Source organism: Microplitis mediator, chromosome 10, assembly GCF_029852145.1.
Source record: "Microplitis mediator isolate UGA2020A chromosome 10, iyMicMedi2.1, whole genome shotgun sequence".
NCBI classification, from domain to species: Eukaryota; Metazoa; Arthropoda; class Insecta; order Hymenoptera; family Braconidae; genus Microplitis; species Microplitis mediator.
The window spans coordinates 1,274,370-1,297,648 of NC_079978.1; the positions used below are offsets into that span (position 1 = coordinate 1,274,370).

A 23,279-nucleotide genomic window follows, 5' to 3' on the forward strand; every position below is an offset into this window, starting at 1 on the left:
AAAAATAAGCCCCGGTCTACGTGGGCTTGAAAAGCTCTCTTTAGTTTCTCATGGTCGACGTACTCGTGGCAAATTCTTTTACTCTCGACACTCTTAACATCCTCACAAGAGTACAAGTACGAAGTAATGTAATGAGGTTGCTGGAATTGAATTTTTTCTCACCACTTTTGACCATGATACTTTATTACATTCTACCATCCAGTTCAATCTTAATGTAATAAACTTAAATTTAATATTTTATTTTTTTTATACGATAATCTAATAAACTAAATTATACTAATATAATTATAGTGCACTTACCAATCGAGCGATATTAGAAAATTAATAATCAAATTCTAATAATAATATTGGACAAGTTTATAAATTGAATTAACGGTTAATATCTTTGAGGTTTCGTGCTACCAAAAGTAACTTGAACAACCTTCATCAGAAGTGCAAGCCTTGCTATTGCAACGCCAGCAGAACCCCAAGAACTCAAGTAGGAGTAAAGCAAAGCTTGCTTACCAACCTATACCTTAAGAAACAATCTTCAACGAGAGACGCCATCCATGAGGAAATTTCAACCGGATACGCATTTACACAACTAGTAGAGGGCTTTTAAGATACTCTTACGCGAACATATATACATTAGTTGCAGTATCAAAATTCTCTTCTTCGTTTTTCTCGGTAGCTGTACCTACACTAGAGTGGAGTACACTGCCGGCTTGACTACAAGTTTCTTGATAAATTTTAACTGAAACTTGTTTATTATTTATTGCCAGCTTTCGCGTCATTCAACCGCAACATTATTATCAACTATCAAATTATTATTTATCTCAAATTTCAATATATTTCAATTTCTTGTTAAAGTTTATTTCTATAAATTGCACAAGAATTTTTAAACTGAATCATATAATTACGAATGAATTTTAAAATCAAAATTGAATCCTTGAAGTTTATAATGATCGAGTGGGGCAATATTTGAAATTAATTATTCAAATTTAATGAACCTGAAATAGTAAAAATATTTGAGTTACTTTTAAATTAATAGTCAAAGTGTAAATATTACGTTTAAAATAATTAAGTGTTTTCAAAAAAGGGAAAAGTGTTTAATGATAAACAAAAAAGTAACTTGAGAATAGTTTCGTAGAAAAGTTTTTGTAAATACGACCTAGTTTATATTTTGTTAAAGTTTTTAGAGTTAAAAGTAAAAGTTTTATTTTCACAGTTACAAAATTATTAATATTTATATTACTGATACTAAAATAATTAATTTTGTTGTTGATTTGAATTTGAAAAATTTAACAACAAACTCGATATTAACAGCCTCGACATGTGAACGCACATATACTAGCTCGTAATTAAATAATCCAATTGGAATTTGTGGTGTTTCACCGGCAACATTTCCCTGAGTTAAATTTCTCGCTTGGTTCACTTTCCATTCGCAAATTCGATGAAAATTCCATTTCATCGATACCGCCCGATACTCGCTAGTAATTTTATAAATAAAATTCATCAGGAATGATAATTATAGTCATATTAGTTAATACATAATAAACCGATATCATTTCTATTATTAAAATTACGAGTATTTGTTGTTTGCTATCTAAAATATTTAATCATCATCATCATCACTATATAATTTATTTTTATTATTATTATTATTATTATTATTATTATTATTATTATAATAATAATAATAATAATAATAATAATAATAATAATTATTATTATTATTATTATTATTATTATTATTATTATTATTATTATTATTATTATTATTATTATTTTTATTATTATTATTATTATTATTATTATTTATTCTCAGCTATTAATTTCCGTCGATGCAAGAAAAAAAAATTTTACATCATTAATTTATTTTATCTACTAAAAAATAAATAAATATAAACCAAGAAAAATACTTAAACCTATACATACTTTGGATATAAAAAAGCTGCATGTGATGTAAACGGCCTTACAACACGTACATACACTCTACTCGACCAGAATGGTTTGATAACACGCGTTTTGTTCACCCAAACATACACTAATGTACTGTCCCTTTAGAGCTTTTTTTTTTATCACTCATTTTATTTTAGTTATTTTATTTTCAATTTTTTTCCGAGGCTCCTTTAACCATGACATAATGGACAAGTATAAATGACAATTTTAAAAATAATACAAGAGTAAATAAAAGCAGCAGCATTTTTTTTCATTACCAGTCGAGTAAATTTCTAGATAAGAAATTAAATTAAATGAAAAAAAATATTATTATTTAAGTTTAATTGGAAAGCTTCATTCAGTATATAGTAAGAGTAAAAAACTTTTCGACAATTTGGCATCAAGCTCTGTTGGAAGCTGTGGAGCATACAGATGAGGGAGTCAACAACAAAAGCTCTGAGTAAAAATAATAACAAAAAAATAGACACTGGAGGAATTTGAAGGTTCGATCGATGGGCAATAGTGTGTACATGTAGTACCGTTAAATATAGTAAGAACGTAATGGTAGATAGTAAGACGGGAAAGAGGAATGAGGACTGCAAAAAGTTGCCAGAAGCTTCAACGTAACGGGGTATCAGTTTGTCCAGCCAAACGTGATGCGGGAATTGGCTAAAGAAGTGGGATAGGAAGGAATCAAAATAAGGGGTAGAGAGTAAAGAGAGTAAAGAGAGAAAGCCTAATGGTGGTACTCGTTTATTACCCATTAGCGTGCTTTTCGACGTACCTATCTCACCACCAGAGCTGTAATATAACTTAACTTTGTTTAAATCACCGCGATAGCGTCTGCGTTACGATCAATGCAGACATTATAAATTAAATGCTTTATTTTATTACCTGCCAGACATTCAAAATGTATATTTTCCTTATCTAGTAATGTAATGTAATATTTAATATTTATGTTTCATTTTCAGTGTAATTACTATTACACGGAAAAAAATTAATCGTGAATGCAACATGATGCAGTCTTGGTAAATAAACATGATGAAATCATGTTGCATTCACATGATTTGTCATGTTTCGGCTACATGATAATCATGTTGTGGTAACATGAGAAAATCATGTTGCATTCACATGATCTGTCATGTTTTGGCTGTATGATAATCATGTTGCTGCCACATATTGTCATGTAGCCGAAACATGACAAATCATGTTGCATTCACATGATTTTCTCATGTTACCGCAACATCATTATCATGTAGCCGAAACATGACAAATCATGTGAATGCCACATGATTTTCTCATGTTACCACAACATGATTATCATGTTACCACAACATGATTATCATGTAGCCGAAACATGATTATCATGTGAATGCAACATGATTTTCTCATGTTACCGCAACATGACTATCATGTAACCGAAACATGACAAATCATGTGAATGCAACATGATTTTCTCATGTTACCGCAACATGATTATCATGTAGCCAAAACATGACAGATCATGTGAATGCAACATGATTTTCTCATGTTACCGCAACATGATTATCATGTAACCGAAACATGACAAATCATGTGAATGCAACATGATTTCATCATGTTTATTTACCAAGACTGCATCATGTTGCATTGACGATTAATTTTTTTCCGTGTATTAGTATTATTATTATTTTTTTTTTTTTAAATAAATGCCGGGATAAATCTCGACGACTCAATATCAAAAAGTTAAGACATAAATCTGTCAAAAACATTCTTTATTCTCGTGTCTTTTTCATCCAGTGTTGCTACTGATGTGGAATAACCTACTAGACTTGAATTTCTTTCTATTGAAGAATAGAAGAATAATTCGAACTGGAATTGGAAGTTATTTTACAGTAGACTTGAGCTGGCCAAAAAATCTCAAAACGTACGTTTTTCCAATCATTTTTGGCAGTCACCGACATTCAGTTTGTCATTACTCTTTTCTTTTGGTAATCTATGCTAGTGAATGAGTACAATAGAGTTTGGTTGACTGATAATGTAAGATAAAGAGAATGAAAAATAAGTTTAAGTAGTGAAAAAAAAATAAAATTTATAAACTGTAAATTTAAAAACCCATGAATCTAAAGGGAATAAGTGTGCATGAGGTGAATTTTGAACCAGTACACGCCTCAGGCAAGGCTCTTTACTATTATATACCCACCAAAAATATTTTCACAAGATAGATTCACAGCCCCCAAGTTAAAGCTTTCTTTAACACGCACATTCGATAGACTCACGGATGGATTTTCATGTCTACTGGGAATTCCTTATTGGCCACAAAATCTACTTCGATTATCGCCCAGTCAGGAGAAAAAAATACGATTTATCAAAAAAATACTCAAGAGTCATCCTCTTCATTTCTTTAGTTTTTTTTTATGTACTCTTGTTTATATTCAGTGTCTCCTCTTTTCTTTTATATATATTTTCGAGTATACTATTCCGTACATTGTCAAATATTTCTTACTATAAATATATACATGCCCTAATTTTTATAAAGAGATGATTTTACAGTTTTGTCATTTCGATAATTCATAAAAACTTTGACAGGGATAAATAATTTTTAATTGCTAATTTATTAAAATGAAAAGATAAAAAATCACTACGTAGCATAAAACAAATTTATTTGAAACAATGACAGGAAGGCAGATAAAAAAGTTTAAAATAGTGGCAAATAATCGGGTAAAAGCAATAACAATAACAAGCGCAAGAACTAGGTTGACACTGTGTAGGCCACAAAGGAATTTCAACGGGAAAGTGGTTACAAGTGTTGTCGTTTTTATTGCTCAACCCAATCGTGACAACGCCCGTTGGTCTATTTATTTGTCGAATTTTATTTGTAACATCGTTGATCTTCAATTTAGCACTCCATGGTTCTTGCTGCTGTTGTTGTTTTTGCATTCTCATTTCTCTTTTAGCTTTACCTCGTTCGATTCCTCGGTATTTTTTACTTTTCGCCTTATCAACTGACAAGTTTTTTATTTTTTTCCCAGATTCATTCTCATATGATTCATCACCGTCTAAATTTTTTCCAACACTCGGACGTTTCCCATCCATCAATTTATTAACCCTGTTTTTATATTTTTTATTCTCATTTTTATTCCTCAACTCACGATCAATTAACTTGTCTACAGTAACAACTTTTATATCTTTTTGGTTGAATTCTTGATTGGCCAACTCATTCCTTCTACCCTCCATCCTTATCTCCCCCCTTTGTAATCCCCGATCGATTGGTTTGTCATTTTCCTCATCGTTTTCCCATTTTTTATAAAAATCACGATTAAATGACTCGTGACCGCGATCTTTAATTAAATTCCCCCTTTTTCTATATTTTCTTTTCAACATTTTATTATTAATCAACACATTACTATTATTTTTATCTCTACCATTACTCGAGATATACATTTTTTTTTCATCAAATTCTCCATCTTTGATTAAATTTTTCCCAACAGTATTTTCCACTTTATTCTTCTTGCGATCAATCAATTTACTCTTCAGACTCTTCTTATTTCTTTTATTTCGTTGATAAAAATCATTACTCACGTCTTTCTGTCCATAATTATCATAATTATTATCACTGAATACATCACCGTCATCAATAAATCTTTTATAGTAATTATGATAATTATCATCTCCATTAAAATTATTCAAATTTAATGATTTATTAATTAAATTTTTACCCGTGGTTAAATCAGACTGAAGCAACCCCGTGGCACTATTCATCACCCGTGACTCTTGATGATTATTAGAGTAAAATGATTGACGCGTTGACCTGTTTGTATAGTTATGTCCCAAGCGTTTCACCGTCTCGTCAACTTTATTAAACTTATCACCGGCAACAAATACTTTTTGTTTCACTCTTGGTTTAAACTCTCGGTCAGTAGATTTATCGTTAGCAGCGTGATTCACTGGTTTACCCTGGGGCTTTCGGTGATTCGTCAGCCAAGTATCTTTGTCTTCCTCATTCACGTCCACTGTATGTCCTTGGGAGAGTACCCACTCACTTGGCTTATCCAACAAGTTTTCTATTACTTTCATATATATTTTTCTTTCTATATCTTTCATACTTTTTTTCCACACACTTATTTTCACTACTATCTTAAAGCTTACCTTCTATTTCTCCTGAAGATTTTTTAACTTTTATTTTTCCATTTCCTTTTCCTTTTCCTTTTCCTCTTCCATACCCATCATCTTTTTCTACGTTCCCATTTTGTCGTGTTGATCTTTTCAATTTACCCATACGTTTGGTATTTTTCATTCTTATATTATTATTATTATTATTTTGTTTATCTCTCATACCCTTGGTAAGAGCAGCAAAAGCTGCTGCAGCAGCAGAAGAAGTAGAAGAATTTTCGTCATCGCGATTTTCCATTATAAATTTTTTTTTTTCTATTCCCTCAAGTATTATGTTGTAAGGTATTTCCTTCCACTCTATACTACTATTATCCTGGTGCTTCTGCTTTTGCTTTTGCTTTTGCTGTTGATGCTCGTGTGTACTCAGAGACTCAGCGATAGCTTTGACGCCCGATTGGATGCTCATATCGCAAACGCATATCAGATTCCGTTGGTCTGCTGATGGTTTAAAGCTTCTAACACCCAACCAACCAGCTTCCGATTGTTCATGGCTCACTTCGCGGCATCGATAAGGCTGACCCTCACATGTTTCCTCCCGTACATGGAATTCCCTATCTGAAATAGCTTCTATTTCAGTGATTATTGATTTACCGAAGTAACTTAAACGGGTGTAAATGCTTATTGATGCTGGTTCATTTAATTTCATACTGCTTCCATCAATAATATAAGTTTTCTTCATAGATCTATCGGAAAAATTTAATTTTTTGGTTATGATTCAGGTTTTACAAATAACGATACACGGAAAAAAATGAACTATATAAATCGAGAATGACAAGTAATATAATGATAAAGTGATCAGTAAATACTATCATTCTAAATAGTAATTTTTTCGTTTATGATTCAAACGTGAATAATTACAGGATAAGTATGGAAATTTATTGTCTATGTAAGAAAAATTACAATTTGAACTTTAAAAATCGTAACTGATACTTAGAAAATAGTCGACACGTATTATAAAATTTACTATTTGAATGTTAAAATTCCCCATATTGACAACCGGGTTCCGGGTTATAATTTCAAATAGTAATTTTTAAAGTTTTTTTTTTCCGTGTAGCTATTTTCAAAAACTGATAGGAAAAGTCAAAGGAAAATTACTTGGAAATGGGCTCCCGTGGATGATAATATGTGAAAAAATTTTTCATCTCTTTGCGTTCATTTAATTCCTTTATTATTCCACAAAAAAGGTTTTCTGTTTCTATTTTAACAAATCCTACGTTGAAATAACGATCCATTTCTATGTATTTTGGATTCTCTTTGAAAACTTGTATATCGATATTGAGATTGAGTGTACCTGTGTATTTCAAAACGGCTTCGGAAATAGCAAATACTACTGATTTACCACTATGGAATTTTTGCTCTTGATTATTGGAATCGTTCGATTCAGAGGTTTCATATTGAGATTCAAGGAGAGTCCAATTACTGTCGAGTATACGAAACATTATTACAGATTTTTTTATTATTGCTGAATCAAATACTGTGATTTTTGGTACAAATAACTGGAAAAAAAATTTTTTAAAACAAATGTTACTTTAAAATTAAAGAAATTTATAATTTTTAGTAGCATAAAATAAATTTTTTATATATTTTAAAATTAATTACTAACCTTATCAACTGCCAACTCGATCATCATCAAATGTAAATCGTGTGAAGCCATTAACGAAGACATTTTCAAAAATTAAATTTTTTAAATTTCCAATGCAACAAAAAAGGCTAAAATTTAAATAAAATTCAAACCTAATTACTATCGACGTTCCACTAATTAATTTGTAATTTATATGCAAAAAAGAATCTGCCAAATAAAAATCGATGAATTTTGAATTTGGGTTAATAGAGACACTAAATAATTTAAAGGTTATACAAATGTCGGTTGACATTTAAATATCGGCACTTGATATAATTTTATAATTGGATTTTCCGTGACAGTAATTAAAATGTACTTATGATAATAAAAATTTTTTTATCTCTAATACTTAAACGATAAAAAAAAAGTACAACGATACTTAGTAGAACCCAGTAACTGTTCTTATAAGTCTTTTATATCGATATATATATATATATATATATTCAAGTCATTATATTCGCATTAACCATCGTCACTTCTTAATGTTCTTTTACTTCTAACTGTGTAGGTACGGGGTAGAAAGTAGTTACTTTTTTTTTCATTTATTCTTCGAAATTTTTTTTCAGCTCATCGACAGACAATTTCCCATTCCGCAGGTCCGTTCATTTTTTACTCTTCGATCTTCTCTCATTCTCAAGTAAATGAACGCAAAGTATCTAAAGAATTTTTTTTACTTATATACATATATTCTATCCATAAAATGAACATTATGCCTCTCCATCGTACTAGTAATTAAGTGAATAAAATTGTGCTAAGCCCAAACTCTTTTCCAAGACTTTTCAGCTTACTTTACATTTTCTTTTTTTTCACGTTTATACTTAAACACTCGAGAGAATTATAACTAAATTATTAATTACAAGTAGCAGACGAATCTTTTAACGATTCTTTAATTAATTCATAGTAAATCGTGGGAAGACTGGGAGAAAATGAGACATTTTCTAGCAGAAAAAAAAAATTGGATTCGAAATTCGGGGGTAGTTTTACCGTTAACAGACAGATTATTTCAAAACTAAAGTACAAATACTTGGAGTGATCGAGGTCTTTTAGCATATATTAATTTTAATGAGTAAAAGTGTACTTTTAGTAATGATGTAGTGAAAGATTTAACAGAAAGTACAATAAGAAAAAGAGTATAAAACGTTAACGGAGATTCAGATACCCAGTGAAGGATCCATTAGTAATATCAAGACCAGTCTGTGGCTGGGATACAGCTCGAGTAGACAAAAGAGGTTTAGGTAGTATCATCAGAGTCGAGTCGTACTACAACCAGAACCAGAAACAGAGAGAATGGAGCTTGTGGCACGTACATTGTGGAGAACATTCTCTAGTGGTAACAACTGATGTCCAACCACTGGATGGCCACTTGCACGGCTAGCCGAAGATGTTGAGTGGCATTACACCTTACAGTTATCACTACAGTAAATTTTTTGTAGTGACCTTCATTTAACTTACACTGTAAAAAATCACCGGGGTAAGTCCAATCGGTGTAGGTGTTAAAATTATCGGTGTTACATTTACCCCCGAAAGCGGTGTGAAAATAACGCCGCTGCCGGTGTAAATATTCTGTACCGGTGTTAAAAAAAATTTTCCGGTGTTAAAATAACACCGCTGCCGGTATAAATATTCTAGACCGGTGTTAAAATATTTTACTTTGTGAATATTTTTACTTACTCGATCACTGTACTTGTTAATAAATAATATTCTTTATTAATTTTCATAGAGAACTGACATTTTTTGTGTTTTATAATCTTTAAAGTTAATACTCCAAGCGGACGCAATTTACCCCGCTTTTACACCGGTATTACTCCGATTTTACACCGGTTACCCCGCTTTTACACCGATATTACTCCGTTTTTACACCGGTTACCCCGCTTTTACACCGATTTTACTCCGCTTTCACACCGGTATTTTTAACACCGGTGAATTACTCCTCCTACACCGGTGTAATTTTATTTTAACACCGGGCGGAGTTAAAATGAGTCCATTTTTAACACCGATCTTTTTACAGTGTAAGAAACCTTATTCTTATTAATAAAAAATATAAAGTTCCGATTATTAATAATATATATTATTTGTTAAATTAATTAAGATAATTAAGTAAAGTTATAATTAAATTTTAAGTCAGGATAAACTTGGTCATTAAACAATCTCTTGACAATATACAACAAGAATGTTTACATGCTTGAGGAAGATGATTCCAATGTGCGAGAAATTCAAGACAAGAGTTTCGCATGCAAGCTACGAAACTATATATTTATATTAAAATTAAACTTGATATCACAGAATACCCGCAGACATGCGTTCCGTTACATAAAATATCATTCAATATCTTTATATCTTTGAGGAATTTAACTCTGGAATCTTATAATTTATTACTATCTACGATTGTTTGTATTAAACGTCGGTAAAAATTTAACTAATTATTTAAATAAATTAATTAAAAGTCTGTTGATTACTGCCTGACTAATTATATGCCAGTATTACTTTATCTGTGCGCTTTTGTATAAACATTAATTAATTTAATTTAAATTAGTGTGTGTATTTATATGTGTATGTATATTTATATACATACAGATAGAAAGATATTTAATGGTTATACAATTAACCGGTGGCAATTTAGACTCTCCCGTACATCTCACGCTGATTAATCATCAGGAATTTATACAATTATCGTTTTAAGCCAATTTAAAATTTAATTTAAATTTTCATTTATGATGGTCAGTACATTTATCAAATATATTTCATTAACATTCAATAGTTTAATTTATCCTCTGATCCAGTCAGATTGAAAGATTTATTTATTTTTTCGATAACAGCAAAAATTATTGCACGCCTCGGAAGCGAAGCGGAGAGGTTGTGCTTTATAACCGACCTGTCAAGGTCACACGATTTCCACTCATTAAAGTGCATATATTTTTTTTCTATTACTCTTACACATTATGAAAAGCACATCAATATAAAGCTGAAACACTAATAAATAATCCTGATACTTTTTTTAATTTGTCCAATATGTATTAATATAAAACAAAGTTCATTAAAAAAAATTTATCGTGGACGTCCATTAGTCTGTGGTTCAAAAAAACAGCGTGGTACGGATATCTCGAGAACGACTTGACGAAACTACTTAATTTTTTTTTCAAAATTTTCAGAAATAAGCAAAGAAGGTTCCTTTCAAAAATCACTACTGTAGGTCTTCTCGTTTTTTTAAAAATAAATCATTACGGTTAAAACCGGCAATCTTACATATAAACAAACACACACTGCCGCCATTTTTCATTAGGAATGTTCTCCTTATTTTTTTTTTTTTACTTTTATTACCGTATATTTACCATGGAAATTTCTATGGGAAAAGAGCGGGATATTCAATTTTATTCGAAATTTAACTTTTAACAAAAAACATAACATGAGCGTTCGAGGCGTGCACTTTTGGATTTTCCAAATTTTTCATTTTATCAAAGATTTAAAAATTTAGAAAATTATTGGCTCTGCGGAATTTGAGATCTGCTTTTTTGATGTCGCTTGAAAAAAGTCGGTTGAAAAAAATACTGAAATAATAAATTTCGAAATTACGTTAGAATCATTCTAAATGCTAAGTAATTACTTAAATGTCACAACTCTTCTACAAAACCAAAGAAAAGATGTCTCATGAGTACTTTTACTCTTCAGTCTCAACACTTGTTAAGCTCACCGTCGGTGTGACTATTCGAGTTTTCTATGCCGGAGACTCTTCAGAAAATTCAAGTCCAGAGAAAAGTCGAGTTGACACAAAACAAAAGACTGAAAGTGCGATAAAAAAACATTTTTATTCCCACTAGTCGTATTATGTTACACTCAATACATTGTTAAGCTATTCATTTTTACTATTGATTTTACTTATAATTATTTTTGAAATAATGTTCATTAAATATGATCGTTATTGAGATAATTAATACATTTTACTTCAGTAACATTTAATAATACTTACGATTATTAAAATTGTTGATTTTTTCGCTAAACTTTAATGAATATTATTTCAAACAGCGGTAATTAAAATTTTATATCTACAAAATTTAATGTAATATTAACTTTTATACTACACTATTAGGGAGTCGTGTTTCAATTATTTTCAATCTTGTAGTATCTAATTCTATACATCTATACATAGATGTCTATGGACATGTCTGTCTAAAACTTGACTTGACTATCAAAACAATAGGTAAATTGTGTAGCACGGAAATTCTATTAACATGTAACTGGTAATAGTTGTACCAGCGATCTGTCAGTCCATAACTAAAGTAACTTTGTAAATTTCTCAATGTTTCAGGTAAGTCAAGTGATTCAACAAGTTTGTTGGGCTAGTAGCTACCAGGCTACAATAAATATCAACACGAATACACAAAACAAAATTAAAGTTGGTGTAGTATTGTGTTGTAGTATTAATCTCTCTGGGATCCATTTGAACGTACGCTAAGTGAAATTGACTTCAGGATAGAGCAGTAAGTATATTTACTGAAATTTAAGGCAATCAACTATTTGGGCATTTGATATGGTTCCATTGCTCCGATGTTCACTTTTCCTTGGCTACTTATGAATAAAAATTAGCTCAGCTTTCAATCTAGTTAAATTCAAAGCAATTAACGATGTTGAATAATTTATACAAGTATTATAACAGGAATTATTTTAATTAATAATCTCATTCTGGCATAAACTGCAAAAACTATTTTATGTTGAGTGTCATAGTGTATGTAGGCAGCAACAGGCAGGCAGGCAGACGCTGTTAGAATATAGCAAGTATACGGGCAGAAGTGTCTATGTACGTTGGAAATGGAATTTGCTTCTTGTATGATACAAGACGAGAGTAAGAAAATGTCTTAGAATATAATAGTAATAGTACAGCAGTATTCTAGCTCTGGCTATAGTAAGAAACCGTGTGTAGGAGTGAGAAGAGGAAGATAAGGAACCAGACGGCTGGCTCTCGCGATATTACAAAAGTTTCGCACTCGTAGTTGGTTCTACTCGTGCTAACGGGCACCAAGTAAAGCTCTATGCTTGTATAGTATTCTATATATCTATAGAAATATGTATATGGTAGTAGTTTTGCTTGGGGAGCAGCACCTTGTGGGAATATTTCGTATGTTGTAATACAAGAATACTTTGCTTTCTCTTTTCAATTCACTCAGAGACAACTTTTTACTGTCTTTATTGTCATCTCAAGGATGATTCAAAATATGTCCCTGCATATGGTATCCATGCATGCATGAACATACCCTAGAACATCTGAGAATACCCGACCAAATATATAACGACACAAAAATACGATAAAAGACATATATATCATGCATAACAGATATCATATATTATACATACATATTGGAATTACTTTATTTAGTTTACTACTCTGTTGCCTTGATATATTTTCGTTGTTGCCATTATTGTTGCTGTGGTTACTTTGCGGATGGATAAATAAAATTTAAATGGAATATATGTTTGGATAAATCGAAATAACAAATTTTAGTTACTATCATGAATGAAGAGGACTCTCAGATACTCATGGGTCTGTGGATGGGGTTTCGAATTGTTAAAACGATTCTCTTTGTCATAGGAAACCTCCCGTATATTTTATTCTACAAAACGTTGTTTTTGTTTTGTGACACGTAGCGAAATAATTTATTGAAAAAAATATTATATTAAAATTTTTTGAGTATCAAGTTCACTAATAGTTTTTAACTTCCCGCTAAGAAAATTGTAAATTTTCAAAAATTCGGGAAGTTATTGGTTTCGGTCCGATTTACGAAAATCGAATTTTCATAAGAAGTCGACGTTTTGAGGTCCTAGGGAGCTATTCTGACTAATATCAAAATGATGTCCGAGTGTATGTATGTATGTCTGTACGTACGTATGTAAATACCTGTATCTTTTGAACGGATGAACCGATTTTTAACTTTAAGGTGTCATTCGACGTGGCTTGTCGACATTCGACATTGGTGAACATGGTGAATATTGGTGAACATGGTGAACATTGGTGAACATGGTGAACATTGGTGAACATGGTAAACATGGTGAACATTGGTGAACATTGATGAACATGGGGGAACATTGGTGAACATGGGCGAACATGGTGAACATGGTGAACATTGGTGAACATTGGTGAACATTGGTGAACATTGGTGAACATTGGTAAACATGGTGAACATTGATGAACATGGGGGAACATTGGTGAACATGGGGGAACATGGGCGAACATGATGAACATGGTGAACATGGTGAACATTGGTGAACATGGTAAACATGGTGAACATTGGTGAACATGGTGAACATTGGTGAACATGGTGAACATGGGGGAACATTGGTGAACATTGGTAAACATGGTGAACATTGGTGAACATTGATGAACGTGGGGGAACATGGGCGAACATGATGAACATGGTGAACATGGTGAACATTGGTGAACATGGTAAACATGGTGAACATTGGTGAACATGGTGAACATTGGTGAACATGGTGAACATGGGGGAACATTGGTGAACATTGGTAAACATGGTGAACATTGGTGAACATGGTGAACATTGGTGAACATTGATGAACGTGGGGGAACATGGGCGAACATGATGAACATGGTGAACATGGTGAACATTGGTGAACATGGTAAACATGGTGAACATTGGTGAACATGGTGAACATTGGTGAACATGGTGAACATGGGGGAACATTGGTGAACATTGGTAAACATGGTGAACATTGGTGAACATGGTGAACATTGGTGAACATTGATGAACGTGGGGGAACATGGGCGAACATGATGAACATGGTGAACATGGTGAACATTGGTGAACATGGTAAACATGGTGAACATTGGTGAACATGGTGAACATTGGTGAACATGGTGAACATTGGTGAACATGGTGAACATGGGGGAACATTGGTGAACATTGGTAAACATGGTGAACATTGGTGAACATTGATGAACGTGGGGGAACATGGGGGAACATTGGTGAACATGGGCGAACATGATGAACATGGTGAACATGGTGAACATGGTGAACATTGGTGAACATGGTAAACATGGTGAACATTGGTGAACATGGTGAACATTGGTGAACATTGATGAACATGGGGGAACATTGGCGAACATGGGGGAACATTGGCGAACATGGTGAACATGGTGAACATTGGTGAACATGGTAAACATGGTGAACATTGGTGAACATGGTGAACATTGGTGAACATGGTGAACATGGGGGAACATTGGTGAACATTGGTGAACATTGGTAAACATGGTGAACATTGGTGAACATTGATGAACGTGGGGGAACATGGGGGAACATTGGTGAACATGGGCGAACATGATGAACATGGTGAACATGGTGAACATGGTGAACATTGGTGAACATGGTAAACATGGTGAACATTGGTGAACATTGATGAACATGGGGGAACATGGGCGAACATGGTGAACATTGGTGAATATTGCGGGTCGAAAACAGCGGGAAGTTTTAGGGCTGGCCCGCAGAGTCAACCGATAGACAGATTTTTTTCCTTGAATCGATAAACGTTTCGATCGTTCAATGAAAACTTTTCAGCAATTCGAAGCGTTCTAAATATATCAACTCATTCGTTAAAAGCTTTTAAGAAAAAGAATGAAAAAATTTGAATTGTTTTTTTTTTTTCTAAACTATTTGAAGATTTTAAAAACCCAAGAGCCGATAAATCAAATAGCGAAGGAGTACCTATTCAATAAATACTACGGAAGTAAAAGTTTTAGCAAAGAAATAAAAAATGAAGTTTGTTTTATAAAATGTTTAATGAAAAAAGGAATTGAAATATAATTGATCGGGAGCCAATTTGAGTAGTCGATTTTCAATGAGTAATTTATCATACTAGAGATTTATGACGGAATTTAAGTAAAGGAAATGGTTAAAAAACAAAATCATCAAATAAAAGTACAAGTGTCGCATATGCCAGCAAACTTTTAAGTTCATTGAGACATACAATTTTAGTTTGTAATGTAAAACTTGTTAATGATTCAATAACGAGCTTTCCCACTCAGCTAAAAATATAAATTAGTGAATAAAGTTTTCGATAATAATATCTGTACACTCGAAATAATAAATAGGTCAAGACGAAAACTTGTGCGCGAACTAGTTTAAAAGCATTTAAATTATTTAACGAAAGTAATTATTCCTTTTCAATTAAACTCAAAAAATTTTAACTTCCATGCATTTTAAATATCTCATTGTATAATTACATATGCTAAATTTATTTTAATTACACTGTAATTAAATTTTAATTTTTTATCAAAATTAAATCGTAAGTTTTTTTTTTTTCAACATCAATAAATTTGTAAATTACATTAAAGACAAGTTTTTCTATTGTCGAGATAAAAAAGAGAGAACTTGTCTGACTGATTATCCAAAACGAGGAATAAATTCGTCTTCTCGGTGTGATATCCACCAAGGGCTGAAGAGAATTACGTGCCGAATTACGATTTCCCTTCATCTCTCTATCGATCTAGAGTTTCCAAATGCTCAACTCCCACGTGGATTTATTACGTTGGTTTCGTAGTCGACCTCTCTTGCGGTCTTTTGAAGGCGTTGGAAAAATAAAATAAAAAAAAAAGTAATAATAAGATGAAGGTATGATAGTCAAAAAATAAAAAAGTAGAAAGACCTTTGGTTAAGACCAGCAAAGGTCTCGACGGGAAAGCAGCGATAAGAACTCGCTCATAAAGACGCCATCAAATCGAATTTATTGACGATACGTCGACGGCTATTGAGTCCCGAACGCAATTTTCGATAATATATCTCGCGGGTAAGGTGAAGTCCTGGTGCACTTTCTGTGGTATTATTTTATTTTATAAAGGATGCGAGCTCGTAAAATCGACATTGCTCCTGAGTGAAAACATGTGCTAGACGCTTGTATTATATCATACATATATATACCAATATATCATTTATATTTGAAAAATATTATAATCCACGTTTTTTATGGTCATACTTAAAAATTAAATTTGGTAATAAAAAAAATAATTGACTATTAAATAAATTTATTATATATTGATAGGGATTTGAAATTTATAACGTTCGTAGTTGCGGAAAAAATAATTTATTTTTGTAATCCCCACAACAAAGGGACAGGTCGAAGAATCTCAAAATTTTATAGTTTACCAAACTGTCAACAACTGATACGAGAATATAGATTTTGTCGAAGATTTGTTTCCGTAGATGGGGATGAAGAAAGTAAAATAAACCCTTTTCTGCTCTATAACTGAAGTAAAACTTTTGCGATTAAACTCACGGACATTGTTCGACGGGCTGATAAATAAATAGTTTGGCTGTTGTTAGTTTACTCAGATCCCCACACACAAATATAATACCAACTCACACGTTTGTATGTACTTATAGTATAACTTTTCTTTACAACGATAAAATATTCCAAAGACTACCAGAAGCATAAATATAAAATTCTTAAAAAGTATCTTTATATTCTTTTCCATCTAAAAAATTTTTTAGATATCTTCATTTTTATATTGTTCATATTTTACCATCAGTCCACACTTATTTTGTACGACTCGAAATTTACGAGCTGAGAAATTTTCAGAGCAATCAATTCTGCTGAAAAATATTAATATTTTAGTCGCGAAAATAACTTTAAAAAAACAAAACATCGTAATTCAAATAATTAAACGTACACGGAAAGAAAATTATGGCAGCGGTTCCCATAATTTTGTGAAATTTTTTCCTATACCATCATAGGAATTACGACCATAAATTATGGGAGCGGTTCCTATAATTATAGGAATGTTTCCCCTAATTATAGGAATAGTTCCTATAATTATGGGAATGATACCCATAACACTATAGGAATGGTTCCTATAATTATAGGAATGGTTCCCATAATTTATAGGAATACTTTCTATAATATTATGGGAATCATTCCTATAATTTATGGGAACTATTCCCATAATATTATGGGAATGATTCCCATAACGAAGTGTCTATTGGCACCATACACGGATCAGTTCCGTATACGGTATAAAATCCACGGAAATATATACAGATACAAATGTCAAATTTTTCATATCCGTAGATGAAATCAACGGAAGAAAGAAAATTTCCATCTAGTGTGAAAAATTTCCGTGTCTTTAAAACTATCCCTAGATCAATCCGTGAATAACTAAATTAACCACTGCTTGATGTTCTGAATAAAGAAATCAAAGTGCAGATATTCCTTTCAAATATTTAATGAAAAAAATCTATAAAAAACGAAATATGTTAAAATATAAAAAAAATATATTTTTCATATAAAACATATATAAATATATATATAAAATATGTATAAAAAATATATTTTAAATAGCTAACTTTTGGCCGATTTTCGTATATATATTTTAGATATTTTAAATGGTATTTAAATATATCAAAAATATATCTTGGAGAACAAAAAACATATAAAAAATATATTTTTTTTCTAAACTTTATATATTTTTGTCCTAAGTTATTAGTTTAAATAAAATTATTTTTTTTATGTTTTTATACATATATTTTTCATATGTTCTAAGATATATTTTTAATATATTTAAAATACATTTAAAATATGGGTTATTCCATCTCAATTCAACGACATTGCGACGGTGAACCTTTTCGATTTTTTTGATTTTTTAATATGTTTTCATACATGTAGAAAGAAGTCTTGAGCTAAATTTTTAGCTCTTTATCTCCACCCCTTCCGGAGTTATAATTTTTGCTTAAAAAGGATATAACTTTGACTATAGTTGTGATAATATCTCACGTCATGGGGGGTCATTTTGTTTGATTTTTAACGCTCTTTCTGAAAAATAATTCAAAATCAGAAACAAAAAATTTTGTAAGGTTGTTTTAGCCATTTTTAGTTAAAAAATTAGTTTTTCGTACAATGGGACACTTAATTTGTTCCCATAATATTATAGGAATAGTTCCTATACCAATATGGGAACCATTCCTATAGTAGTATAGGAACTATTCCCATACCATTATGGGAACCATTCCCATAATGCATAGGAAAACTTCCCATAATTTTCTTTACGTGTAAAAATTATAGAAATATATATAGTGAATTGTGAACCCAAAAATCTCAAGAGAAATCAGCATATTGCATACATATACCTTGGTGTATATAATTTACACATTCATAATGTATTCGTCGAGGATTTTGACGTCAAGTTGGGTATGGAATAGACGAGTTGTGTGAAATTTGCTTCTACGTTATAGCCATTACAAGTAACGTGATGCATGAGTTTTCTCTATCCGTTCTTGCTACAATAAAAAACAGAAATCCTCCTCAGAGTAATAAAAAAAATATAAAAAAATAAAACATAAAACTCATAAAAAGCAAGACGTAGAAGACTCACCTGTGTAAAAGTATATACCAAAGGTATTAGCATACATAAATCCGACAAATTGACGTACAGGCAAAAAAAGTCATACATAAAAATATATATATAGATATATTTATTTATGCTTGCTGTTTCGCTACATGCATTCACATATTCCGTCACATTCTTTATTTTATTCACCACCAGATTAAATGTACTTTTATATTTTTTTATGCAAATACTCTAATAATTACCGTCATCATCATACATTATAAAATTTTCATCTTGTCAAAAGAATATGTTTTAATATATCATAAAAAAAGTATTTCAATACATATGTATGAGTTAGTATTTTGTTTTTAAAGAATTATTATTGTGGTGTGAAAAGATTAAAAACATTAATTAATGTAAATGTTTATATTTATAATTTTCTTTTAAAGAGGATTTTGAATAAATACAAAATGCGAAATATTGTTAAAAAAAAAGTTACGAGGATTTACTTGTTTGTTTAATTTTTTTCTGTTGAGAATAATATTGCAACGAGAAAATAATAAATTTTTGTTGTTTGTGTATGGGTGTGTGAATGTATGGTGCCTATGAATCGCTGGAATATAATAAATAATCCCACGAGGCCGTATAATATGGCGCTTTATCAATGGGTTGACGTTTTGGTTGGTGTTGGTTCCACAAGCTCCAGAGCAAAAGGGAAACGAGACTTCTCTGGTAAACTCTCTGGTGGCACTAGTGTTTGTATGGAAAGACGTATAATGCACAATATATTTATGCAGAATACGGTACAGAGGTAAAGCAAGTGCAGAGAATAAGAGATTTTGATGATAGAAAAAAAAAGGTCTATATGGATTTTTGAACGCGATTACGACAGTTTATTCCAGATGATTGGTCATACTTTACAAAGTAAGTCCATGACTTCACTGACCCAGAATTTCCTTTTGGAAAATTTTCTAAGAGGATTTTAAATCCACTCACTGAAGAGGAAAATTCGTTTCATATTTTTATCTCGTATATGCAAGGAATTTTTCTTTTTAAATTTAAAGTAACGTTAAAATTGAAAAATCCCGTCACTTGATACTTTTTTCTTTTAATCAAGAAATAAAAAAATTTACACCCTCTTTGAAATGAATTCATTATTTTATTTTCGGCATAATGATAAAAAATTAAATTATCATAAATTTTAATATCTTTTAGCGTAGAAATAATAATTAAATTTTCATGTTTAAATAGTAAGATTAATTATAAAATTATATGTATATTGAAATGTAAACAGATACTTAGTGGTGTTAAACTAGCCGAGGTTATTATAAATTTAAAAAAATGATTAGACAAGATGAAAATTAATTAGGGCATTAAATTGGGTAATATGATGAGTAAACGATGAGATTAATTTTGACGTGGGATATTTGTAGAGCAAGATGGATCATATTTCCATCTCAAGCCCTTTAATAGAAGGTTTATAAACCGCGATTATCCACAGGTCATGTGCGGCATTCTGGGCTTCATTATAAACGCATGAGTTATTTTTGGTCTAGATTGTTGATAACGCTCTACCGATGTGTAAGCTATCTTTTCATCCATAAAAAATGAACCCTTTACGTTTAAGTTAATAACCTAATGAGATTTTAAAAACGGGAATTAGAAAAATGAGGTTAAATAGTTGTTAGACCAGAGTAAGTAAATAATTGGATTAATAATAAAACAACTGGGTATTTGGGCCAAGAGATGTAAGAGCAGACTAATAAACAGACTGAGTACTGAGTAGTGCAGTTACTTTTAATGGATATTGAAAGAACTACTCTCAGAGGCACTGAAAGTACACGTTGCTGGCAATTATGCTTCTGTAATCTGTATCTTGGGTTCTCTCAATCCTCAAGTTACTTGAAATATCCTTTCGTGAGTGCGATACCAAGTTTCCACTAATTGGAACTGACCTGAACCCACCCTGTGTCGTATACTTACATTGTACCCATTTATATTTTTCATTTAAAATTATTTTCCTATACTTTCATTCTATTTTTGTTTTCCTGGGCAAAAATATTTTTGACGTGAACCAGCAATAAATTCAGATTGATAAATTAATTTTGTTGGTAATAAAAAAAAAAAAAGCCAATAAAGGGGTACATTTCATTCCAATTTGTTCTCTTTCAGTTTTGCGGTTATTAGCAAGGATTCGGGGGATGGGGAGCATGAAAAAAAAACCGCAAATAGAGTAGTTGTATTGGAGTAGCGGTGGTACGGCCGTAATAGTGCTACGGTGAGAATAATTTTCATCATACATCTGGTAACAATCAAATTTTAAAAATATATATACTCGTCAGTTTTTCAGGTCAACGATAGATCAATCCCGATAATTGTATCAGCGAGGATTCACTTTGAATATTTAGTATGAGACTCGGTCGGTTTAAAACCATCCAATTGCACTCTCCACTCCACTCTCTGGGTTTCTGGCCGGATTGTTGTCATTTCAATTAAATAAAAAATAAAAAAATAAAAAAAAATCTAAAAATACAACACGGGATAAAAAAAAGTTTGGAAAAGCACTAAAGTATGAGGAAAAAAGGCTTGAGGCTATATTTTGCTTCAATGGGCACATCGATCATTGATGGTACGCCTTCAAAAGCAAATGGATTACGCTCGCAGGAGTGTCATATATTCAACGTTTTATATCATTTCGACGTGTTCGATAGACAGGATGCCTTCTATATTCGGCTCCCCTTTACTCACTCCTATTTCACAGATAATGATCGAAATATCCTCACGAAATATTCAACGTTTCAAATAAAAATAAAATAATAAATTTATACTACACACGATCTATATTTTATTTATTATTATCCTTTTTTCAATTCATCGAATTCTTCGAGTATAAAGTGATTTCGGTCCTTTCATTCCATTAAAATGTATCAAAAAAAATTTTTTCTCCCAAGTCTTGACATGATAATATTTATACTCTCGACTTTGATCTCTGTCTAAAATAAAGAAAAAATAAAAAAGTGGCTCGTAGATTTAAAGTAGTTTAAAAAATAAACTTAGTAATCTTCTTTATAAAATAAAAATCCAAACAACTAGTGCAAGTGAGAAAGTATTTCCTAAGAAAAGTGGATATATAGGAAGTTAAAAGATTTAATGCTGTCCAACCTCTACCGTGTAAACGTCTTCGAAATATACTGCCTCAAATTCCTCGGTCCATTATAAACCTTCTCGAGGAAGCCTTTCCGGGTTGTCTTCTTAACCCGTGCATCCTTATCGGTCTCGAAGTGAATGCTTTTGGAAGGCGAACGTTACGCCTTCTCAGTGCTCGCTGCTGCTTCTTCTTCTTCTCCTTCTAGTCATAGTTGTATTTATACTGCTCTCTTCTCTACAACTGCATCCAGTCTCTTCTCCGTACATTATTAATCTTCGTGAACTAAAAGTCCATGCGACCTGAATCAACAATTTACAACAGCGTCAAGGTATTTTGGAGATCAAGTCCCATAGAAAATCTAGAACAAGAGCCCGGTACTGGAGGGCCGAGGCCTTCAAGCATCCAACGGACCCCTTAATTTTAATCAGGATCACCGTCTGATGTTATACATTATTTGATTTCCAGCAAAACGAATATAGAACCTACCCCATGAACAATCGCTGGTTTTTTATCTATATATATGTATGTTATTAATAAACATTATACCAACAGAGTCGAGAATAATATTACAATAGTAAAATTAACCCCTATACTCCGTTAAATGCCTCGCGATTAAATCCGATAACATTGTAATACGAGAATAGAGGAAATTATATGATAGCATATTCAAAGCTGTGAACCCAGGCATTGTGGGATCAATGAAAAGCAGGCTTTACCTGTACAGTTGATATAATTCTAGTTGAAATACCGTCTTCCTGGCGTGACCGTCTCCCAACGGGATCATGTATCATCACACAGTCGTGATATTAACATTCCTCATTATATATACCAACGGTAGTTGTAGTACTAGTGCTTCAATCTACCTTCTACCAACTACTCTTGATTGATGTTGTTTGCTTTGTAGCCAACTCTGCCGTTGCTTTACGTACACATCTATTCAGTATGTGATAATACCTGATTGGTCTGATTGATCTCAAATTTTGAGCAAATACCGTGCTTTTAAACTCTCATTTGATCTATAGTCTTATTTAATAGCCGGAGTTAAAATAAATTCAAAGTTTATTTATTTGAATAATTTTAAGTTTCGTTTGTTAAATAGATAAAATGAGTAATCAGGT

General features: G+C 31.6%; 2 protein-coding genes across 3 annotated transcripts in view; one reads left to right on the forward strand and one right to left on the reverse strand.

Annotated features, from left to right (window-relative positions):
* The window catches only part of LOC130676217 (follistatin-related protein 5-like), a 205,507-nt gene that overhangs the window by 80,396 nt on the left and 101,832 nt on the right, over positions 1–23,279 (forward strand). The gene's annotated exons all lie outside the window — the stretch shown is intronic.
* Positions 4,583–7,874, reverse strand: LOC130676223 (uncharacterized). Of its 2 annotated transcripts, XM_057482318.1 has the most exons (4): positions 7,676–7,874; positions 7,168–7,568; positions 6,049–6,755; positions 4,583–5,946 (listed from the first exon to the last, which is right to left on the reverse strand). In XM_057482318.1, exons 1-4 carry the CDS (start codon positions 7,736–7,738, stop codon positions 5,939–5,941), a joined length of 1,179 nt encoding a protein of 392 aa, XP_057338301.1. In that variant the 5' UTR covers positions 7,739–7,874; the 3' UTR covers positions 4,583–5,938. The 2 variants fall into 2 exon arrangements, with proteins under 2 accessions (XP_057338301.1, XP_057338300.1); XM_057482317.1 differs by having other exon boundaries at positions 4,583–6,755.